Here is a 20,722-nt window from a genome sequence, read left to right as displayed (position 1 = left end):
AAGGATCCTCCTAGTCATTTTATATGAGACCAAATCTGAAGTATATGTGTATCATGTACATATTTTAATAGTAAGTGTCAGTCTGTGGTCTTTTATCTACTCAATGAAAAAGAATACAGAAATTCATAAAAGTGTAAAACAAATGTAATTGACACCTGGATTTGGAATGCCTTAAATGATGATGTGGTTATTTATCTTCTATGTATGTTTTTTATGAAGGTTAACACTGAAACGTGTTACTTTTATTAGGCATACACCATTGATCGAGATGTAGTAGGAACATGCTAGATAAGAGAGAGACTAAATTAAGGCTTGTTAAGTAATATACTAATCCATTTATCCATAAATAATCCACAAGGATAATAGAGAGTTGAATGATTCATGCAGTTGTGGCTACATGCGTGCAATGTTATATCATTAGATCCTTGAAGGAAGTGCATCTTTGTAAGAGTAGAGTTTCACCTGGTGTGCAAGCTGAGTGAATTCACGGTTCACGATGCCTTCTGAGGCTGTTCTGAAAATGCAGTCTCTCTTTGCATGCTTTTCTCATGACAAGTCTTAGGAAGGTGACTGACTTTCTCAAATAGATGAATCACGGAATACCGGGTATTTGCTCCCACGTTCTACCAACCATGGCATCCACGTTGGGTTTATCACTTGGTAACAAGATAAATACTCTGACCAGGTGTTACACTCCCTAACAAAGCTTGTTTCATATACAAACTTTCTCACACTCATAGCTGGCCCAGGGTAACATCTTAAAATAGGTGAGGTTTGCTTTCTGTTGTCCTGGATACTGGGACTGTCCCTCTCCATGGCCTAGGCCCAATCTCATTCAACACCTCATTCTTTTGCTTATCCTCTTCACACACACCGAAACTCCTTCCCTGAGACCACTTCTCCATCCACTCTATCAAAAGCCTCTCTGCGGGAATTTCAAAACTGTGTTATTTCTCCAAGAGGCATTAACATGCTATATTTTTATTGCTAATTATAAAAGGAGATATTTATTCTCTGAGAAAGATATTTCAAGGAATATATGTTGGAGGATGTTTTAGTCAAGGTGACCCCAAATTCACGCTGTAGAGGTGACTACCTTTACATACATTTGGGCCTGCTCCCAGCAACAACTACTTAAATTTCTAGAGTGAATCATGCTGTCTAAACACTAACACTAATTAGTATTAATGATCTTTGTTATAAAAACAGTGTTACAATATATTTAACTAAAAGTCATTAATAAAATAAGATTACTATGTGGAGTTGTTCGTTTTTTAACAATTTATTCTTCTTATGATATTGTGGGTTGTCTGGGTGCTTTTTGTTCTGGTGATATTTGGTGGAGTCATTCTCGTGTCTGAGTTCAGCGGGTGTTCAAGTTGGGGAGTTCTCCTCCACGTCTTTTCTCTCTCTGCGTGATGTCTTATCTTTCAGGGTCTTTTTTTTGTTGTTTTTTTCTGGCCGTGCCGTGCAGCATGCAGGATCTTAGTTCCCCGACCAGGGATCAGACCTGTGCCCCCTGCAGTGGAAGTGCAGAGTCCGAACCACTGGACCACCAGGGAAGTCCCCTTATATGGAGTTTTGTGTCAAAATGGGACTTTCTTTTTGACTACAATTACATTATGCTTTGGATAACTTCAGTGATGACATTACTACTGACGTAGATATGATACACCTTTCTAATTTGTATATTTCCCATCTACCAGCAAATCACCTAGAAAGGGTAATTATGGAAGTGTTAGTGTTTGCTCATTCAAAGTGGAGAGGAGACTAGAAAGACATTACAATGTGCTGAGCGTTAATGAGTCATTGAGCAAGCTTAATGCAAAACAATCAGCCCAGTGTCCATCCTAGTCACTGGGAAAGATTATCATGGTTGTGGCACCATCTAGCAGGGAGATAGACACTGAATAGTTAACTGCATGGGCTATCGAATCACAGTTGGATGTGTGTTTCAAAAAAAAGTACAGTGTAGGTTATCTCCATAGTAGCATATTAGAACTTTATTCATAAAGTTGTTTTCTTATTTTGGGTATTATTTCTTCTTTATACCTAATTCAGTGCAGTGCTACTGGGAAGAAAATGAGCGCCTTAATCAAATCAACTATCACACCCCTTGTTAACTTATTCATATTATTTAAAATTTAGCCCTAAATTCATAGATTCATAAATTGTTTGGGGAGTTGACATTTGGTAAGCATCTGTTTCTTTCTTAAAATTTTGTTAGGTTGTTTCTAACACTCATTATACTTTAAACATTTCTAAATTATATGCAGTCAAAAGTTTTCTTTTATGGCTTCTAAAAAAAAGAAAGACACTGAACACCTTGATATAGATACTTTGATTATGTATTTCTGATTTTAAAATTAATGCATACCTATTATAGTACATGTAAAAAATTTTTAACGTAAGAGAAAAAATGACAAACATCTATAAAGTTATGACCCAGAGCTATTACTGTTTACATTTTAAATATTTCCAAGTCGACTTTCTGCACATATTTAATGCGTACAGTTCATGTCATACTGTATATATAATTTTATATCCTTCTTTTTTCCACTTAAGATTATCTCATGCACATTTCCTAGAAGATAAGAAAATGAGGGGAAAGGCATTCCGTTTCATTATTCTTTACTTCCATAGAGGTGATCTGCCCTACAACTGTTGCATATACTATTTCAGGGTAACTAGTCTTATGATAACACCTAATCTTATATATTTATAACAGTCAGGAACACTTTGTAGGAGCTGTGCTTTTCTAATTGGTATCCTAGGAGGTGTCTCATCCTCTGGGTTTTTTCTCGTCCAGATTTTCCAGATTTTTCTTCTTAAAATACCACTTTTTATAAGTCACTTCCCTTCTCGAGGGTTTGCAGCAGGCTGCCTTTAGATTAGCTCTCAACTCGGTCTGGAATTAGAGACCCCTCTGTAAAATGCTATCATCTTTCCTTTCTCCGTCCGCTAGACACCGACTGCTCCGGGCAGATCTCAGACAGCCTGTCAATGTGCTTCCCACTTCGTAATTTTATGTGCCTTCCCTTTTCAATCGTCAATTTTTTCATTTATCTCAACCCTTTCCTTGAGGTCCTAACACACATTTTCAATCCTTTCCCCTCCTCCCTATGAAACTTCCTACCTTTGGCGCCATTCAATTCAGCTCTGAATCATTTGTTGCCTTTTACAACTCTAATTGTTTGATGTGTGAATGTCCTTTCTTCTTCGGATGCTGAGCTCATAAAATTGCTCTATTCGAGGCAGGCAGCAACTCCCACACCTGGGGACAGCTAACACTATGGAGCACTTGCCATATGAAGGATAATATGCTAAGTACTTGGCAGACATTATCCCATCCGTTCTTCACAAAAGTCTGTGTCTTTTAGGGATGCTTTTGGCTGCAAATGACAGAGGACCCGATCTGTCTAACAATGCCTAAACAATACAGACTTATTTATTATCTAATGTAATTATAACAACGGGAACAAAAATTGAAGGTAGGTGGTTTCCAGCATTGGCTTAGTAACTCTCTGATGTCTGGGCTCCGGTTTGGCATCTCCGCAAGTCTTTTCGGCTCCCCACATGGTTGTGATATGGCTGTAACATTTTCTGGCATCACATCCTCACACAGCCGTGCTCAAAGTCGGGTAGGAGGGGGTGGTGTAGGATAGGAAGTTCTCTTTGCATATCTCCTCTTATCAGGAAGGAAAAATTTCCCCAAACATTTCCCAGCAGACTTCTCCCACATCTCATTGACCAGAACTGGGTTATCTATCCACCCCCTAAACCAGCAACGAGGTCCTCCTTCCCAAGATCAAGAAATCTCCGAATAATACTAAAAATCAGGAAGAAGGACAGCAAAAATGGATTGCTCTTGCATAGGCAACAAACAGTACCAGACACACAGCATATCAGGAAATTAAAGCTCAGAGAAGCTGAGGAATTTGTGCAAGATTATATAACTAGTAAATGGCAGAAAGAGGTTTCAAATCAGACCTTTCTGAGTCTCTCAGAATCCACATCTTTGCTCACCACACTTTAAAGTCTTTCTAGAGAGTTTTCAAATCTTATTCATCAAAAAATATTTAGTACCCACTTGATGCTCAGCACTGTTCTTGCTGCTAAAAGGGAATTAAGTATACAGTATCATCTAGTTAGTGATAGAAGCCCAACCTGGATGAAACAGCTAGAACACATACAATGTATTAATTAATTAATAATCATACATTATTATGTTGCAAGTTCAACTCTAAGTGGTGTGGTTCTACGTAGCAGGAGTTCACTGAGGGTTGTAGAAGTCAGACTGGATTTCATGGATACTATGGGGTGTGAATCAAAGCTCACAGGTTTGGATCAGCGGGGATAAGGGTGGCTAAAGTTCTAGGTATGTTCACTGTTGGCTTAGCAGACTGTTGTGCTGCCTATGTGTGGTTAAAGAATGGTTGAACAAATTAATTACATTGCCAGAGGGGGCCCTCCAGCGGACTGAGACGGAAAAGAGAGAGAGACCTAGAGCACAAAACAATAGCATCTACTGAACTCACTGAGACAGAGAACTGGCTGAGTGTCAAGGGATGTGAAAACTTATCAAAGGGTCAGTGGCTGCCTGAAAGGTTTCTTCGGTCTAACGGAGGAAGCTAGGAGTTGAAAGGTCACTGTCGAGGTGGGATTCCAGTTCTTTTTCTTTATGTGACCTGAGATCTTCCAGAAATTAATAAATCAAATAAGTTGGCTTTTGACTGCCACATACATATTCTGAAGAACGTAGCTATCTCACTGTCCCTTTAATAATAATGAGGGGTTTGGGGGGTAAGTCAACTCACTCCTTTTTGACCAGAGACTCACATTAGCAAGACGAGGTAAGGATAAATCTGGCTCATGGACCAGGGTCAAGCTAAGATGCCCACACAGGGCTCAGACCCACGGGCTTGGTTTTGCAGACACTCCAGATTGTCAGCTCAGCTCTTCAAGCATAGACATGGAGCTTGCCACACCAGCCGAGAAGCATGGTGCCTTTACTTCTTTTCCTCCCTATGCCTGTTAGGATTTGCTATGCATAAAAGTAAAGAGTGCAACTAGAGATGATCATACTAAGTGAAGTAAGTCAGAAAGAGAAAGACAAATACCATATGATATCACTTATATGTGGAACCTAAAATATGGCACAAGGGCTTCCCTGGTGGCGCAGTGGTTGAGAGTCCGCCTGCCGATGCAGGGGACACGGGTTCGTGCCCCGGTCCGGGAAGATGCCACGTGCCGCGGAGCGGCTGGGCCCGTGAGCCGTGGCCGCTGAGCCTGCGCGTCCGGAGCCTGTGCTCCGTAACGGGAGAGGCCACAACAGTGAGAGGCCCGTGAACCGCAAAAAAAAAAAAAAAAAAAATCTAAAATATGGCACAAATGAACCTATTTATGAAAGAGAAACAGACTCACAGACATAGAGAACAGACTTGTGGTTGCTAAGGGGAAGTGGGGAGGGAGAGGAATGGACTAGGAATTTGGGGTTGGTAGATGCAAACTATTACACTGAGCATGGATAAACAACAAGGCCCTACTCTATAGCACAGGGAACTATATCTAATCTCCTGGGATAAACCATAATGGCAAAGAATATTAAAAAAAGAATGTGTGTATGTGTAAAACTGAGTCACTTTGCTGTACAGCAGAGACTGGAAGAACATTGTAAATCAACTGTACTTCAGTAAAAAAAAAAGTAAAGTGTAGAGAAGCCATCTTTACAATGTGTTGCAAACACTTTTCAATCAGCTCTAACAATATGAACATTTTCAGACTCAGATTCTATTTCAGTATGCACATCTTTTATCTATTTTTACTCCTCAAATTCCTTTGGTTGTATCTAAAAATCTAGTGAACTTTCTGAATCATGGTTTTGACATCACAAATTCCACTTAACACCTGTAATTTACAGAGTTAAAAAAATCAACTTAAAGTACACAGTGGATTTTCACTGTTTAAACCTAAGATCTATGTTCTAAGGAAGGGCAAATGAGAAGTGCTTTGGGTGTGGTTTGTGACAGGATATTAGGGTGGAACCCAGAATTACTTAGGAAATTATAGCTTGAGAAAATGTAAGATGGTTTAAAATAGAGAATTTATAAGGAAGAAAAGGGGTATTTTTTTTCTTTCCATTCTTTTTTCTTTCCATTTTTTTTCCCCAAAGTGTTGCTTGTGGGGGGCTGCCTAGATTCAAAAGAGAAGGGATTCCATTGCTTTTAGGTATTGCAAAGTATTGCAATATTTGCAAAGTATTGCAAGGAGCTCCCAGGCCACCCTTGTCAAAAGATAGAAGGGGTATTGCAGAATTTGGTGCTATGAGACCAAAAACAGGCAGAAGCTGACAGGTTTTAGCTAATTTTGACAGGCATGTGTAGATATTGCCAAATTCTTAAGTTTTTGAATGACGTCATCCTCCCAACAAATTTCTTAAATGATGCCTTAGCAAACAAGCAACTCTATCCTAATGATGTCTTTCTGAGTAAAATGTTGAATCACTCAAAGGATACAGATTAGAAAGAGAGAGAGAAGAAAATGCTCTGTGGGAGGGGCAGAGGTTTATAAAACCAGTCATTGCCATGCCTGAACTCTTAACTACTCTCAGAGGACCGTTTCTTGTCAGACAGAGAATAACCAGGTATTTCAGTCATTTCCATGTCTATCTCTATGAAATATGGTTTTATTTTGCACACTGGTATTATTAATATAATGAAAATTAAAATGTGGGATGTTTTTAGAAGATGAGTAAAAATTTACTGGTGTTTTCTTGTTTGTTTGAGAATATTTTAGTTCTAGATTTGAATTAAATTTATAGCAAGACCTAATCTTTTTTTTTTTTTAACATCTTTATTGGAGCAAGACCTAATCTTAAATCTCAGAGGCCAGAAAAGGCCTATGTAACATTCATCAAACCAAAAGGTACATTTAGGTCGTGATGTCAATTTTACCAAACAGCTTAGAATGTGTATATTCTTTACTAGTTAGTGTTTGGCACTGAATTTGACGAGAATAGCTAGACCAATTAAAATGTATTAATGTATTAATTTAGCAAATGAAAGTAATCTATAAATTGTGTATACATATAATAAAGGCAAAAAAGATGGCTCTGTTTTTAATCTAAAACAATCAGAAATTAAGCAGGAAGCTGGGTTGGGTCAGTTCAATACCAAACTACCTTTATTGAATTTAGTTCAATAATCAGTCAATCTAGTGAAAGAGGAAAAATCAGCCAAATTAGTTGCTGGATTGACTGAAGTAATAGTTCAGTAATAGTAATAAATCATTTAATACCCCATAGACAAACAATTATTCATTATGAAAATCATCAAATATCAGAAAATGTCTTTAATTTTGTGGGGGGAGAATTTGGTAATTTGAAAGGGAAATTTCCTTGAAGTTATTGATTTCTCTGTGTTCTCATTAATTTTTGTGGTCAATTTCAGAATATTTGCACTGTGTCATTGCAAAAAAAAATTATTTAAAATGCTACTACAGCAAACTTAAATCTAACCTTCGATTCCAGCGAGCAGAGCAACTGTTGTAGTGGCTCTGGCAGCACCTCCCAAGTTCTTTGTCACCTGTGCCAAGTTTCAGTGGCACATCTGTCAACTTGTGTTACAGGAACGGACACAGACATCATGGAGCCCAGCCCCACATATGCTTTTCATCCGTTCGTTCTTCTAAAGAGAATATTCAACGTTGATTAGGAATATAACCTCTGGAAGCTGATAAAGTTGTGTAACTCTGGTTTTAAGAAATTCACAACAGGTGCTACCTAAGAGGTTATGCTATCTGATGTCACTCAGTGATTTAGTTTTACATGGTCTTAGGCAGACTCTCACCTAAATGTAAGGTGTGGATTTGTTAGAGAATCAGAAGACACTATATATATATATATATGTATATATTCATAGATTTCTAAAAATATAAACTTTTCAAACCTTATTTGAAAGGTCTGTAGGAAAAGCCCTAGAGTTGGAATCAGAAGGCTGAGATTCAATCTAGGCTTTGAAACCAGCTATGCAATCAACATCTTAATATTTTCATTGGTATAATAGGAATTACCAGGTTTAGTGGGCAAGTAATTATGCAAGTTAAATAAAGCAGTGAGGCCGAAGGAATTTGGTAACTGCAACATAGACAGCACATATTATTTTTTATGTTAAATGTAGTTAATTGTACCTGATCTTAAAGATAAAATTTAGACTACTTTTAAAAGAAGTACATGCATCTGGGATGATCTAATTCTGTCCTAATTCACTTTTTATTTCTTTATACAGTCAACTGAAATCCTAACATGGCATTAAAAGCTCTCTCTGATAGTTTGTCTTGACACTTCAAGTTTGTTAGTGTCAAAGTGACAGACTATGGAGGTCGTTTTAAAGAATTAGGTATAGGAGAGGCCTACATTTATTTTCTGGCTCTGATCCCTTATTTATTTTTTCACACAATAGAGAAATATTTATTTATATTATTCTGTTTGTTTCTGAAATGTTACTGAGATAATTTACAAAAAAAGATCTACCCAGGACTAATTCATCATAGAGATGATTTTAAATTGTAGAAGGAAGAGAAAACAAATTTCTGAGCCACACAAGGTAATCTAATCTCAGTGATGAAGAAAGAGAAAAAAATAGTGATTTTTTTTTTAACTTAATAAGCCTTCTAGGAGTATTACAAACTTGCTTCCTTCCTCTTTTTATTTCCTCTTTCTAGCATTTCTCGAACTAGTAACTGGCCTAAACTCTTACACATGGCAGTGAAGTTAAACATCAGCAGGTAAAGCAGTGAGCGACATTGGGTAGAGTGGGTTTCTGAAGCAGGCCTGGGCTTGAATCCCTGCACCATTACATACAAACTCTGTGACCTTATACAAGTTGCCTACCGTCTCTGGGCATCAGGATGTAACCTATACAGTAAAGATCCTAATATCTACCTCATACAGATCCCATGAATATTAAATATTAAAGGAAACAAGACATGAGAGAGTTTCGGGGACAAGTTTTACTTAATTTACTATTTTGTCTTGAAAAAATACAATTGAGTGGTATCTCCCATAAGAAATTTTGACACAAATTGCAATAACTTTCTTCAAAAGACATATTGGTGAACCAAGTGTTCACATAAGATACCCATGGATTAGGGAGATGTGAGCCTGGGAGGCCCTGCTGAGTGAGCCCACGCCTAAAGAGCTGCAGGACATGCCTCACGGGGCATGGGGCAGCTCCCCTGCCACTGTCACAAGAAGCTTTCCTGTGGGATGATGAGTGTCAGCGTCGCTTGGTATATTTATAGATTTTGGTAATTGCAGGGTGTGTTTTAAGCCATTATGAAAGCATAAGATACAGTTTGTTGGCCAGAATCAACAGGTGTGTCCAAGCGTTTGGCTGCATGAGGAGCCTTAGGTCATGGAGGGCGTGTCTGTTATTTATCTTCAGATGGTAGATGGTGTGTGTGTGTGTGTGTGTGTGTGTGTGTGTGTGTGTGTGTTCCATAGCCCCAGGACCACCCCTGCAATGGGACCTGGCATTGGCTTCCCTACTAGGGATGGTGGGAGAAGGGGGCCTTTCCAGCTCTCCCAGTAATGAACTGCCCAGCTCAGGGGGTGCTTTGGTAGAAAGGTTATGGCGTGCGTGAGTGGAGGGGTGCAGGTATGCGAGGTAGGGCTGTGTAAAAATGCCCACTCTCGAACGGTGAGTCTAGGACACTTCTAGAAGCCAGGAATTTGAAAGAAGTTTGACCATCTCCATTGGCGCCAATAAGAGCATATATGCGTGTGGCATACATTTGAATATGCAAGTATTTGCCTGTGGGGTGTGTGTGTGTGTGTGTGTGTGTGTTTGTGGTGTATCTGTGGGTACAACACAGATGCTGAGAACATGACCCTGGAGGCTGGCTACCCACCCACCACCTTCAATTTCTTATAGTCCTGCCCCTTAGAGTCGAGTGGCACTGCTCACTTTTCTTCTCTCTGGGCAGTAGTTTCTTCCTTTGTCAAACAGGAATAGCAATGCCTTTCTCATAGGGTTTCCATGAAGATTAACTGGTTAGTACAGGTGAGATGTTTAAAACAGCATCTGCGGTACAGTAAGATTTCAATCAAGACTATTGTTATCGCCGCTATTATCATTATTATGATGCGGGGTGTCACTGCTCATCACATGACCGTCCCCTCTATCTCAGGATTGCCTACAGAATTTGCAGTAGCCAGTGCAAAGGAAAATGCAGGGCCCTCTGTTTAACATTATGAAGAATCGCCAGGTTGTGGTAGCAGGGCATTGTACCGCGTGTGGGGCCCTCTGTGGCTGTACAGCACGATGGTGCCGTCCCGGCTCTACCTCATGCTCTTGGATGAAAGGAGAACAGAGAGGCAACCCCTGCCCCGTGCAGGGTACAGCCTGTTTATTTTTTCCCCCCTCACTTTCCTTCCAGATTGAAACCATGGAAGAACTTTACAAGGCAAACACAATCTTTGCCCTCAGTTTCTTCAGCCGTCTGGCAAATACAAGTGCCGCCACCCAGAATCTCTTCTTCTCTCCATGGAGCGTCTCCTCCGCCATGGCCATGATCTACCTGGGTGCCAGGGGCAACACTGCAGACCAGATGGCCAAAGTAAGTTTCTGTTAAAGTTCCAAATTAGAACAGAATGATTCCTGAACTTAATTGTAGAATTGCTCTGCTTACATGCCCGGGACATCTTGACTCGAACAAGGTCAGCAGTCGTCACAAGCCATTACAACACGAGTTCCTTAGATTCAAATCTGTAAAACAGCCAAACCACAAACACCCTCAGTGGTAGATATAGCAGAAGGCGTACCAGAATTTCTTAACCTGCAAGGTTAGAAAGGGTTAATAGTGACAACGTCTTATATTTGATAGTATAATGCTTATATCTTTCAAAGTATTTGCATGCTTTATCTCTATCGGTTTTAAGACAAGTGTCATTTAACATAGTGGGGAGAGGTGGTGAGAATGAAGCACCTTTCCCAGGGCTTCTTCTGGTTTCCGCCCTCCTAGCTCAGCTTCCTTCCATTCATGTAAAGAATTCCTTCTAGTGGTTTTAAGAGAGTGTCACCAAGGGAAAAAATATCCCAGACCCGTGGATCTCCGCACTCTGGGAGGTGCACAGAGAGCAGTGACTTCAGAGGACTTCAGCCAACGTTCTCAACCCCATGAGTTCATGTCAACCAAATGGGGCCGACACGATGGCCAGTCCTCAAAGTCAAGGTGGACAGGGTGGGGGACAGCATTGTGAGCTATTTTTGTTAAGGCCACTGGCTTCCTTCCTTGGTGAAGGAAGCTGACACCAGCTCAGTCAGGGGACCCCTTCACTAAGTCCGGGGCCATGGAAATATATTGAACTACTTCAACTGTACATGGCAATGGTCCTATGGGATGAATTCAGTGCCATTAAAAGTCACACGATCCTGTATTTCCCGGGTCAGTGACCAGACAAAGTAATATATAAACAAAATTCTTTCCTGTTCCCATGTGTACAAACATTAAAATTGAATGCTTTAAGCACAGGCTCTGGTTTCTCACAAGCACGGATTCTGCTTTCAGTCACACCAAAATGCTGCTGGCTACTTTTGACTTTCCCAGGAGAACTGCACCTGAGTGTGTGTATATAGATAGATGGATATCTCCTTGCAGGTACACGGTGACCCATTTAAGATGGGCCTCGTTTAGAGTGGCTCACAGAGGGTGTTGGCCTATCTCAGTGCAGCAGGAAAAGGGATGGGAGTGTCCCTCCCTGCGTTTGTGGCAGTTTAAACATCACAACAAAACCCAGTTACTCACATCTGAGAGCAGCAACATTTTGCAAAACTCCTTCCCTCTGTTTTCTTTGCCTTGAAAAAAATAGGTGCAGTGAACTCTATTAAAAACTTTAGGAAACATCAGGGTCTTCAGTTTTTAGATGTAAAGGCGTCAGAAGCAATATTTCTTTGAGGACAAATGCTAAATGAAGTGCTCTAGGTACGTAAAGTAAAAAACGTGATTTTGATACGAAAGGAAAATTAACTTATTGGTCACTTGGCACAATACAGCTTCTCTGTGTCTGGCAAGTGCTTTCAGCACATGGGACAAGGGGTTTATATAGTTTTCTTGTAACTGTGCTGCATGGGCAGATTTTAACATTCAAAGGCAAATTTGGTTAATTCCTTACTAAAAAAAAAGAGGAGAAGCTCTTTGGTTGGAGGAGGAAGCACGGATTGGGGGGGACAGACCTGTCTGTGTTTGGGTGGTGACTTTGCCACTTACCAGGTATGCGAGGGAAGGCATTTCCACTCTCTGAGCCTCAGTTTTCTTATTTTTAAAAGGAGAATGAAAATGCGTAATCGGCCAGATGGGTGTGAAGATTAGAGAGAATAGGAGAAGCACGTGGTAGAACTAAAAGTTATCATAGCTGACACTTATAGTGCCCTAGCCAGGCACCTTTCTAAGAACGTTTTATAGTTTAGCCACAGAATACAAAATCCTGTGAGACAGGTGCTCTGATTACCATAGTCCTTTCGTAGAAATGAGAAATTTAGGGCAAGAAGAGGCCACACAGTTGGGAATTGATATAGCTGGTAAAGGTGACATAGTTGTAATGGAATAAAAGAATACGTAGAAGGGATAAACTCTTACAGAGCATAGGCGATGTGAGGTCAGCAGGAGTATTTTTACCAGCTCTTCTGTTTAGGGTAAAGCCACGGACCTGCCCAGGCCAAGCTGCCTCTCTGAGCACGGTGCATCCCCGAGCATGGCCCCGGGTCACCTCACATCCCCCCCTCCTGCAGGGACTCTCGCAGTGACTCAGGAGGCCTTTAGTGCTAGCCCCGAGACCCCATCAATTTCCTTAAAAGGGAGGACAACGGGAGAAGCTGTTACATGAAATATTCTTCCCTTACACGGCGGCAGAGTCAGACCACTTCTTTTCAAAGAGTATTAGGTAAGACTTATAATGTGTGATCTGAAGAGCAGAGAGAGACCCCACAAATCCTAACACCTCTCCTTCCAGCCTAGAAATTCACCACCTGCTGGACAAACCTGCCTTTCCTTCCTTAGCAGAATGTCTACCATTGATCCACTTACCAATAAGCTCCTCCTCACCTGGGACCCCACGGGAATGGGACCCAAAGGATGTCGGGGGTAGGAGTGGGTGGGTAGCAGGGCCAGGCTCAGGGGTGCTGAGACTGGCTGAGCCAGGCTGGGAAGGCTCCAGTTTGGGGGAGGGGAACTGAGGCCCCTCCTGGGGCCAGTGTGCACCTTACCAGCTTCACTGTTATCTGGATCTGCCACTTACAACATAAAGAGATTCATATTGTCATCTTACCTCTGCCATTTGCCCCCCACATGGACAGATGAGTGGGATTTCTTTATGTGTAAATAAGGTATGTGCAAATATTTTAGGTGATCCCTGTTAATACTGAGTGACCTGCTTTTATGTTTAAGCTAGCTGTGTCTTGTTATTTTTGACAGGTTAGAAGTGTGTAATATATAAGGCCACTGAATAGAGAGATACAAGGTTGGGAGTTAACCTTATTGCTTCCTTCAAAATACTGGCATGTTTTCAAGGCAACTTATGGGTTGGGTTATAATTTAGATAATTTAGAGGTTACAAATCATCTCAACATAACAATTTGCCGTCAAAATGGCCAGCATATGGATTAGTATAAAATAGTTGGTGCTGAGTCGTGTGAAGGAAATTTCCGCCGGCTGACACATGTTACATATGAAGAGCATCTATGCTTGCTGCCTTACACAAAGGCAGGAAACGAGACGTAGGACCACTAAGAGGTACTTGATAGCCGTTGGTTTAAAAATTAAGTAATGTAGCAGAAAAATGTACCCAATTCTCTGGAATTCCAATTGTAGGTGCTTCAGTTTAACAAAGTTGGAGACCACAAAGTCACCCCAGACACCCAAGAGATCTTCACCAGTTGTGAATTCACACAGAAGATCCAGAAGGGCGCTTATCCTGATGTTATTTTGCAGGTATCTGATTCATCCATTTCTATTTCTTTTGTATTTTATTTCCAGAACATTCTTGTCTTAAAATCACAATCTTAGACAGGGAAGGAACCTAGTACAACTTCCCTCATTCATAGAAAGAAAACTAAGGCTCACAGTCCTTGAGTAAATATCCTACTCTGATAAGTAAGGGCGGAGCCAGGGCAGAATCCAGACTTCACGACGTCCAGGCCGAGACTGTTTCTACGTTCTATCGCCCCACTCTGCCATTAGTTGGGTATGTATAATTTATTCTAACGCCATTGTAGAGACTCCTAGAATACACATGCATAGACGCAGATTTACAGAGTAAGGGGTGACAAGTAATTTAGGAATGGAGAAGGCCAGGCTTGGTGACTTCATGAAAGTCAGCTAATCTAGTTTACGTAGTCATTTCTTTTCCCAATACTCCAGTTCCTTAAACACCAGCTATCCAGCTACATTGTAGGAGCTGGGCGTAGACGCGCTCCTCTTGGTAAACAACTTCCACACTCACACTCCTAAGTTAGGTTATGGGGAGACACCCCACATAGCTTTCTTCTTGGGAATGCTGATTCTCCATCGGCCTGTCAGCCAGGGAATTATGGACTCAGGAGGGGAAGAGGGCCCCTTCAGTATGGAGACTCTGCCAGGTCTGAATGGGCGGCTGGCAGCAGTCCACCTGCAGGGCTCTGACCTCTGCTTCATCCAGGCGCTGCTGTGACTAAGTGTGCGTCACCGTGCTTACAAACTTCAGGCTGGGGACTGGAATTTCCCTCAATTTCCTGCTTTCTAAAACCCAGATTTTCCACTTCACAGACTACCCCTTAATTATAAAACTGTACTTGCAGAAGTTACATGAACTTTTTAAAGAACATTTCTAAGGCAACATTTTAATATCATAAAAATTGCTTACAGACTTTGTAGTTTAGGCAACTATAAAAGGAGCCTGACTTTCTTCTAGGATCTTGGTTACTTCACAGTTAAATCCAATCCATAGGCACAGTAAAATCTGAAACAAGTAAAAAAATTATCTGCTTATCCATATCAAGAGTATTTCCTCAGAGATTCCTCTAAAGTGCCAGAAAAAAAAGTATACTTTAACACAGCATTTTATTGATGTATTGGAAAAAAATACCATTGCTTAAGAAATATCTTGTTTAGGAGTCTTGAGTTATATAAAGAGAATCTCTCCTTTCTGTTTAAGGCACAAGCTGCAGACACAATCCATTCATCCTTCCGTTCTCTCAGCTCTGCCCTGAACACCCCCACAGGGGAGTATTTATTGGAAAGTGCCAATAAGCTGTTTGGAGAGAAGTCTGCAAGATTCAAGGAAGTAAGTGAAATCTGCGATTTAAATGGCAGGGCCCCAAACTTACAAGGAGGTCAGTTTTAAAGCTGTTCTGTCTGATTCATGCTGAGAGAGTCAGAATTCCACATGGGCTCCCTTAGACTCCCTAAGGCCATTGGACATTATCCAACGCAGCTATCCCTATGCTCCCTCTGTGGGGGCTTTCTCTCCCTGCTGCAAAATTCCCACCTGTAAGTCATAAGTCAGGAAGAGCACAGCTGATTTCCAGAGCCTCTATCCCCACACCCAACTTCTCCCCTTGTACCCAGTGGTCATAATGCAAAGCGTGCAGGAGAGCAAATAGAATTGGGACTGGAGTTGGGGGTGGAGGTCAAGAGAACACATATAATCAGCCCCCCTAGCCAACCTCCACCCCTGCCCCTACCTCGGTCTCCCCAGTCTTGACAGGAAGCCTCTAATTTATAATTACACCAAGGCTTGTTCAGTATATATTCCATGTAAACTTTGTCTTTTTTTTTTTTTTTTTTTTTTTTTTTTTTTTTTTTTTTGCTTTAAAGAGATACAAGCAGCTCTCCAAGAAATATTACTCTACGGAACCCCAGGCAGTTGACTTCCTAGAATGTGCAGAAGATGCCAGAAAAAAGATTAATTCCTGGGTCAATACTCAAACCAAAGGTAAAACCAAGGAAATAGTTTCTGCTCTTCTTTCCACTTAGAAAGCTCTTATGTATTTTTTTAAAAACCATCCTTGACCTTAGCCCTTACTCCCAACCTTAGTTATTTTGGTTAATATAACCTGATTCTTGTTGAGCCACGTGGTGTTTTAAGTGAGAAAAAAATAATTGAGGTCTACTAATAGAAGACATATATTCAGTACTTAAATAATCTGATTTTGGATATTACCTCAGAATAGAATATAAGAGGAGACGGCTCTTTTCTAACATAGGAAATATCAGTATTGAAATAATTGTGACTCTGTGTCTACTGTGGACAAAAACAAAGAAAAAATGCGTGACCTTCAACTGAGTAATTGGTGTGAGAATACTAGCAATGGAAAAAGGATTTTAATTAATTTAAATCCTTAATTAAAATTGCTTTACAATGGTGTGTTAGTTTCTGCTTTATAACAAAGTGAATCAGCTATACATATACATATGCTCCCATATCCCCTCCCTCTTGCGTCTCCCTCCCTCCCACCCTCCCTATCTCACCCCTCTAGGTGGTCACAAAGCACCGAGCTGATCTCCGTGTTATGTGGCTGCTTCCCACTAGCTATCTATTTTACGTCTGGTAGTGTATATATGTCCATGCCACTCTCTCACTTTGTCACAGCTTACCCTTCCCCCTCCCCATATCGTCAAGTCCACGCTCTAGTAGGTCTGCGTCTTTATTCCCATCCTACCCCTAGGTTCTTCATGACTTTTTTTTTTTTCCTTACCTTAGATTCCCATCCAAAATCCCACTACCTGTCAGTAGTGAAGCTGGGGTTCCCTCCTCTTCTGAGCCTTAGTCTAATTCTGGAATTCTTCAGTTGGATGTTTAAAGTGTTTGCTAACTTAATGCAAAATCGGATTTTCATTTACCTCCTGTGTTTAAAACATTGTTTCAAGCCATAGTGTGGTGTCTTGGCTTCTTAGTTACCACAGTGGAAAAAGCACATGAACTAAGTTCTATAGAATTTTAAAAAATTGTTTTGTTTCTCTGAAAATAGTTGATCTACTTTAGTTCTTCATTTCTAGATTTTTAAGTTACTGCTGTAAAATATTGACACACCACTGACAAAAATGAAGCAGAGAAAGTGAAGATTAACAGAAGTGAAAGTAAAAAGGGATTGCAAAATTAAAGAGACACATGAAAGTCTTGCTTTTTTGAGAACAGCAAGAATTTCTCTTCTCTTTAAGCATTTGTGTTGAATGGCTGTAAATCAATGAGTGGAATTGCCAAAACGATCATTTGGGCTGATTGTTTTAGAAAATTTTATAATAATTTGAGACAATTTCTGCTTTGTTAGGATCATATACTAGTTTTTCCATATGCATTACAGAGTTAAGTCCTAGTAGATTTCTGTGGTAACCAAGAATTTTAATTCCCTGAGGGATATATTGACTAGAAATACTGACTGACTATACTGAAGCTGGTCAGACTACAGCGACCTTTTTGTTCGAGTCCTATATCCGTCAGTAGGAACGGAAGATGGTGGAATTCTGACCAGCTGACAAGCATTGCGACCTTGGGGGCGTTGCTAATCTCTCTTACTGTGGTGTTCATTTGTGTAAAATGACAATAATAATACCTACTAGAGTCGTTGTGAGGATTAAATAAAATTATGTATTTAGTGGTTGAAATATTGCAGAGCAGGTATTCACTATAAATGGCCTGTTTCTTAAACCAACTATAAAAAAAATAATCACTCTCAGATGTTATCATTTCTTTTTTTTCCTTTTTGCGGTACGCGGGCCTCTCACTATTGTGCTTTCCCCCGCTGCGGAGCACAGGCTCCGGACGCACAGGCCCAGCGGCCATGACCACGGGCCCAGCCGCCCCGCGGCACGTGGGATCCTCCCGGACCGGGGCACGAACCCGCGTCCCCCGCACCGGCTGGCGGACTCTCAACCACTGCGCCACCAGGGAAGCCCAGATGTTATCATTTCTGAGATGACTTCTCTGACTCCTTCTCTGACTCCTCACTTGTTTACTCCCTTCTCTGTGTTGTCATAGTTCCTTGCATTATTTAGCTCCCTTATAGAACTTATCCCACATTGTTTCCTGACTGATTTAGAATCTCTCTTGCAATATTCTAAGTCCCACCAGGACAAGTTTTCCTTTCTCACTTCATGAATCTGTGCTACTCCTGGTGTAGGTCTAGCACAACTTCCAAAAAACTGTTTTTGGGTCAATCAACGGGTCAGATGGATAGACTGTCTAGACCAGATCTTGAAGGAGCCCTAGTGACATATGTACTGTGGAAAGGCACTATTATGTTCCTTAAGTGACTCTTTTTCACTCCCATCTGAATTAACTAACTTCATACAACTACAAAATTTTGAGAAACAGTATAAAAGGAACTTAAAATTTTTTTCCAAGTCTGATAGTAATTCTAAACCTTAATTGCATTACTTCTTCATTTTCTCTTGGATTTTGCAAACCTCAGAAATTTGTTCTCAGTTTTACTTGTGATTTAGGTAAATCGAGAGGAAAGCTTAAGCTTGAAGATCAACATCTCTGCTGAGTTTGATGGTGACTCAAAAGATTCAAGAAATCATGATAACTCCACAGTTCTTAATCATGAAACCTAAACATATATCATATTTTCTGTAGGCAAAATCCCAAACTTGTTACCTGAAGGTTCTATAGATGCAGAGACCAAGATGGTCCTGGCGAATGCTGTCTACTTCAAAGGAAATTGGAAAACTCCATTTCAGAAGAAATTAAACAGGCCTCATCCTTTCCATGTGACCTTGGTACGAGACAATGAGACAGATTTTTCTTAACATATATTTTAGGGTCTTTGACAAAATAGAGAAAGAAAAGTTAGGGACCACTCACTGATACTTGTACATAATTTGCTAGTTATAGGTTATGCACATTGGATAGTTGATTGACTCTATTACATTTTGTGATCTGTCAAACTAGATTAATACTAATATCCAACTCAAAATATTGTTGTAAGGATTCAACGAGATTTTGCAGAGTTCTTGGCCCCTAGTAGGTACTCAACAGATGTTTCAGTATTATTATAATTATAATTGTCCATCTTATTACTAATGGGTATAATCTTGAAAAAGCTAAATAGATCAGAGCCACTGTCAGGGTATACAAATAATTTATTTTGTTGATTTTTAGAAACATAGTTCTTCAGCACAAAAGCAGAACCCATTCTCTTTTACGTCTGATTGTAAATCTTTTGACATCTTAGTATCTACTTTCATATTTTACTTTTTAATAATTTTAGACTCAGCGCAAAGCAGTACAGATGATGTTCTTGCACGAAAAGCTGAACATTGGATACATAGAAGACCTAAAGGTCCAGATTCTAGAACTGCCCTATGCTGGATATGTCAGTATGTTCCTGTTGCTTCCAGATGGAGTTGCTGAACGTTCTACTGGCTTGGAGTTGGTAAGGCATTCCAACTTCCATTGCTTTAAACTTCTGGGGCTAAACTTACCTTGGCATATGTCTACAACTTGGGAAATGGTGTGCAGTTTCTCACGGAAATATGTGAATTGGTTGAGAAGAACAGTGCCAGGTCTCACACTTTCATTCAAAGGCTTAAATTTATGTCATACATGCTCCTTTCTTGCAAAATTTTTACCAAACTAGTAAATTTTAATGTCGCCCACGCTGTAGTGAAGTCAAAGTCACTGACTGTCAACATTAGAAGTTGATTTCCTTCTCTGCTAAGCCCTCATTGGTTTTGCTTTTGGATTTGTAGCTGGAAAGTGAAATAACTTATGACAAACTCAACAAGTGGCTCAGCGAAGACACCATGGCCGAGGATGATGTGGAGGTGTATGTCCCCCAGTTCAAATTAGAAGAGCATTATGAACTCAAGTCCATTCTCATGAGCATGGGCATGGATGATGCCTTCAGCCAGGGCCAAGCCAATTTCTTAGGCATGTCTGAAAAGAACGAACTGTTTCTGTCTGAAGTGTTCCATCAAGCCTCTGTGGACGTGAACGAGGAGGGCGCTGAAGCAGCTGCTGGCACTGGGGCCATTATATCGGGGAGAACTGGCCATGGAGGCCCACGGTTTGTGGCAGACCATCCTTTCCTCTTCTTTATCATGCACAAGATAACCAAGAGCATCCTCTTTTTTGGCAGGTTCGCCTCACCCTAAATTGAAAGGTTCCGTTCCTCCACAGGATGTTGTAATGTGAGGTATAAGCCTCAGAATTGCTCTAAGGGCCAAAAATTTAGCAACCTTCTGTACATATTTCTGTTTTTCTGAACAACTTCTATTACACAGTGAATATAAATACAGAAGTAGCTTGACATCTGTCAATCATAACATTACCATCCTATTAATCATTTGGTCTCCTAAAATGGGATGATATCTCATTTAGTTCTTCCTTACTCTTAGCTTATTTTATAGCATTACCTTTTACTGTGTTATTTATTATTTTATATAATGGCTTTTTATTATTGTTCACTGTCTAGTGTAGCTGATCCAGTTACAGAAGCATGTCATCACTTCGTTTTCTTTCTAAGGAAATGCACTTATTTGTTCTTATAATGAAGGATGAGTAGATGTCCTTCCATGCCCTTCTGTAATAAAAACCTAGAAGAAAGCGTTGAGCAACAGGAAAATATAAGTGGTGTGCATTTCTAGCATTATGTATCACATAGATGTGTCTGTAACTTATGGAAGGTTGTGAATATATAAAAAATAGACATGTTTCCACACAACCATTTGTTTGCTGTCATTCTGT

The 20,722-nt window shown here is 40.3% G+C and overlaps 1 protein-coding gene across 1 annotated transcript; it reads left to right on the top strand.

Annotated features, from left to right (window-relative positions):
• Nucleotides 1–6,573: 6,573 nt before the first annotated feature.
• Nucleotides 6,574–20,702, top strand: LOC131742770 (plasminogen activator inhibitor 2-like). The gene is made up of 8 exons (XM_059040977.2): nucleotides 6,574–6,643; nucleotides 10,438–10,617; nucleotides 13,867–13,986; nucleotides 15,188–15,316; nucleotides 15,850–15,967; nucleotides 18,611–18,753; nucleotides 19,245–19,409; nucleotides 19,726–20,702. Exons 2-8 carry the CDS (start codon nucleotides 10,447–10,449, stop codon nucleotides 20,128–20,130), a joined length of 1,251 nt encoding a protein of 416 aa, XP_058896960.2. The 5' UTR covers nucleotides 6,574–6,643; nucleotides 10,438–10,446; the 3' UTR covers nucleotides 20,131–20,702.
• Nucleotides 20,703–20,722: the final 20 nt, after the last annotated feature.

The sequence above is a fragment of the Kogia breviceps genome, chromosome 15 (genome assembly GCF_026419965.1).
Source record: "Kogia breviceps isolate mKogBre1 chromosome 15, mKogBre1 haplotype 1, whole genome shotgun sequence".
Taxonomy (NCBI): Eukaryota; Metazoa; Chordata; class Mammalia; order Artiodactyla; family Physeteridae; genus Kogia; species Kogia breviceps.
Note: the sequence above shows the minus strand (reverse complement) of the source record. Positions and strands in the feature narration are given on the sequence as shown.

Coding starts and splice junctions, on each gene's coding strand:
- LOC131742770 (XM_059040977.2), top strand. CDS start 10,447: ATGGAAGAACTTTACAAGGCAAACACAATCTTTGCCCTCAGTTTCTTC. Junction 15,968..18,610: donor GGTCAATACTCAAACCAAAG/GTAAAACCAAGG, acceptor TATTTTCTGTAG/GCAAAATCCCAAACTTGTTA. Junction 18,754..19,244: donor ATCCTTTCCATGTGACCTTG/GTACGAGACAAT, acceptor TAATAATTTTAG/ACTCAGCGCAAAGCAGTACA.